The sequence below is a fragment of the Neopelma chrysocephalum genome, unplaced genomic scaffold (genome assembly GCF_003984885.1).
Source record: "Neopelma chrysocephalum unplaced genomic scaffold, ASM398488v2 Primary Assembly neopelma1_228, whole genome shotgun sequence".
NCBI classification, from domain to species: Eukaryota; Metazoa; Chordata; class Aves; order Passeriformes; family Pipridae; genus Neopelma; species Neopelma chrysocephalum.
The window spans coordinates 62,304-65,348 of NW_020897890.1; the positions used below are offsets into that span (position 1 = coordinate 62,304).

Genomic DNA, 3,045 nt, shown 5'->3' on the forward strand with positions numbered 1-3,045 from the left:
GGGATGGCAGTGGGACAGGAGCGGGATGGCAGTGGGACAGGAGCAGGATGGGCTCAGCTGAGAGTGGGACAGCTCAGCAATGGTGGTAGCACAGAGACATGAGGGAAGGAAAAGGGAAGTAAAAGGGAGAAAGAAGAAGGGAAGGGCAGAGGGCAAAGCAAGGCAAGGAAAGGAGATGGAAACAGGGAACAGAAACAAAGAGGGAAACAAAGAGGGAACAGGGAAGGGAAGGACACACCAGCTTCCCCCAAGCCCCTGAGCCCCACCGGCTGCCCAGGCTCATTCCCAGCCCAGGGTCCCAGGAAGCCGTGCAGTGCCAGGGCCGGGATCACACTCACTTCTCCAGGTAGATGCTGGAGAGGCTGTACACCTGCTCCATCTTCCGCAGGGTGACCTCCAGCTCGGAGCGCAGGATGGGGGCTGAGCCCGCCTGCTCCGGCTGCGCCAGCACCTGCTCCGTCTTCTCGCTGACCTTGGCCAGGTTCTTCTGGATGCCCTCCAGCTCCAGGTGGGTTTGCTGCAGGGAGGGAGTCCCTCAGTCCCTGCCAGCTGCGGGTCAGGGCGAACCCCCCATCAAATGATCCCCTGGTCCCCCCGGACCCGAGGAGGAGCCGAGCAGGGGCAGGGTCTGCAGCCCACCACAGCAAGCAGGGAGGTTTACACGGGACACTGGGAACAATTCCTTCTGAAGAAGGGCTGTACAGCCCTGGCACAGGCCGCCCAGGGCAGGTGTAGAGTCCCCATCCCTGGGGGGGCTTAACAGCCGTGTGGACGTGGCACGTGGGCACAGGGTTTTACTGGAGGACCCGGCAGTGCTGGGGGAGCAGCCGGGCTCGATGGGCTCAGAGGCTTTTCCAAACCATTCTGAGTCTCCACGACAGCCCCCAGCCCCGTCCCGGCACCGAGGTCCCCGTTCCTATCAAATAATTAGAAGATTCTTGGAATCCAAACCCAGTATTTTTCAGTCTCTGTGGTGGATGGAGGTGCCCAAAACACCCAGAGTATGTTTAATAGAATCATGGAATATTCAGGGTTGGAAGGGACCCACAAAGATCTCCAAAGCCAAACTCCCGGCATGTTTGATGCAACATAAGATATGAAAGGTCTGAACCCAGAAACTGAAATTTTAAGGCAAAAATTTATCCAAATGGAGCTGCTTTGTGTTGGCTGATTTCTTGCACCAAAAACTGCAAGATATTCCAGGCAATAAAACCCTCAGGGAAGGAAATTGCAGCTGCTTTGCCTTTGCCTCCCAAAGCATTTGGCTCCTCCTGAGTCAGGATTTAAGCCTGGAAAGAGGCAAAGCCTGGAGGTTTTTGGGATGAGGGCAACGTGGTTGGGTTTGTAGGTGTTGTTTTTGTAGGGTTGGGTTTGTAGGGTTTGGAGTAGTAGAGTTGTTCCTGCATGGTTTGGGTTTGGAGGGGTTGGGTTTGTAGGGTTTGGGTTTGTAGGGGTTGTTTTTGTAGGGCTGGGCTTGTAGGGTGTCGCGTGTGTCACAGACCTGCTGCTCGGCCTGGCGCTGGGCACACTCCCGCAGCGGGTCGGCCTCCAGGGGCAGGCGCAGCCGGTGCACGGTGCGGCTCTCGCAGCTCTCCAGCTGCAGCCGGATGTCCTTCAGCTGCGAGATGTAGCTCTTGCACAGCGACTCGTCCTGCTCTCCTGGCGGGGGGGGGGACACGGGGATGGCTCAGCACCACGGGGAAGAGTAGATGGTTCAGTGCCCCAGGGACACCCCAGAGACCCGCGGCAGGGGAGGGGACACAGGGAGACAGCTCAGCACCCGGGGAAACCCTGGGGACACCATGAGGACCCACAGCAGGGAGGGGACGCACCCACCTTTCTCCTGGCTGCGCAGCAGCAGCTCGTACTTGTGGGTGCAGGCGTTGTAGTCGCGCTCCACCTGCAGCCGGTCGTCGGGCTGGAAGCTCTGGGCGTCCTGGCTGTCCCGCAGGAACTCCTGGTAGTGGCTCTCCAGGCTGCGCAGGACCTGCCGCACCTCCTCTGCCGGCAGCGTGCGGAACTGGGGGGGGGGTCACGGTTTGAGAGCCCCAAAATCCAATCCCTGAGTCCTAGCCCCCCCTCCCACATCTCAACCCAGCGTGAGAGGGGTTTTCCAGACACCACACGAGACTCAAAATGGGGGGAAGGGTTATATTACAAGACTGTGCACATAAATAAATATTATAATACACCACACACACAACCTCAACTATCTCTACTATGATAAAGCAGTATTTACAACGGATCAAATCTCTTCTTCCTCCAAATAAAAGTCCAGGAGGGAAGAAGGAAAAGATCCTTTCCACTCTTAGAGCAGCAGTCCCTAGGGTGGGGGGGGGTGGCCACGTCAGCCCCCGCCAGGACCCCCGGGACCCCCCCCCGCCCCCCCAGGACCCCCGGGGACTCACCGTGATGTGTGTCCAGGACTGGATCTGCTGGATGCCCCGGGTCAGGACCCCCGGGATTCCCCCCCGTGCCAAACCCGGGACCCCTGGAGGACTCACCGTGATGTGCGTCCAGGACTGGATCTGCTGGATGTCCCGGGTCAGGTACTGCCAGGCGCGGAGGCTGCGCAGGTCCTGGTGCAGCCGCTGCCACAGCCCCAGCAGCTGCTGGTGGGTGGTCTCCAGCCTGGGGGGACACAGAGTTAGCAAGGGGGGGACACAGATTTAGCAGGGCGGTGCTCGGGGAGGGGCGCGGGGTCACTGTCCCCACCTGTGCACGGCGTCCAGAGCCTCCTTGTTGGGGGGCGGCAGGAGGAAGCAGACGGAGGGAACGACGGCCTCGCTGCCGCCGGCGCTCAGCACCCGCCACTGCTGCGGCTGCGAGTGGTTCAGCAGGGCACACGTGTCGTTCTTGTGCACCGTCACCTGCGGGGCACAGCGGGGTGAGGGCGGGGTACCCTGTGTCCCCCCGTGTCCCCCCGTGTCCCCACCATATCCCCCTGTGTCCCCCCGTGTCCCACCGTGTCCCCCCATGTCCCCACCATATCCCCCTGTGTCCCCCCATGGAGCTGGAATGGTGTCAGACTGGGGTGAGGGACCC

At 60.6% G+C, this 3,045-nt stretch overlaps 1 protein-coding gene across 2 annotated transcripts in view; it reads right to left on the reverse strand.

Moving 5' to 3' along the window:
- Positions 1 to 3,045, reverse strand: part of PLEC (plectin) — a 19,203-nt gene that overhangs the window by 14,043 nt on the left and 2,115 nt on the right. For both annotated transcript variants that reach the window (XM_027703454.1, XM_027703453.1), the window contains exons 3-7: positions 2,716 to 2,870; positions 2,505 to 2,631; positions 1,837 to 2,020; positions 1,502 to 1,659; positions 339 to 517 (exon numbers count right to left, since the gene is read on the reverse strand). In XM_027703454.1, coding sequence (XP_027559255.1) covers positions 339 to 517; positions 1,502 to 1,659; positions 1,837 to 2,020; positions 2,505 to 2,631; positions 2,716 to 2,870 — 803 coding nt within the window. The remainder of the gene's footprint in view (positions 1 to 338; positions 518 to 1,501; positions 1,660 to 1,836; positions 2,021 to 2,504; positions 2,632 to 2,715; positions 2,871 to 3,045) is intronic.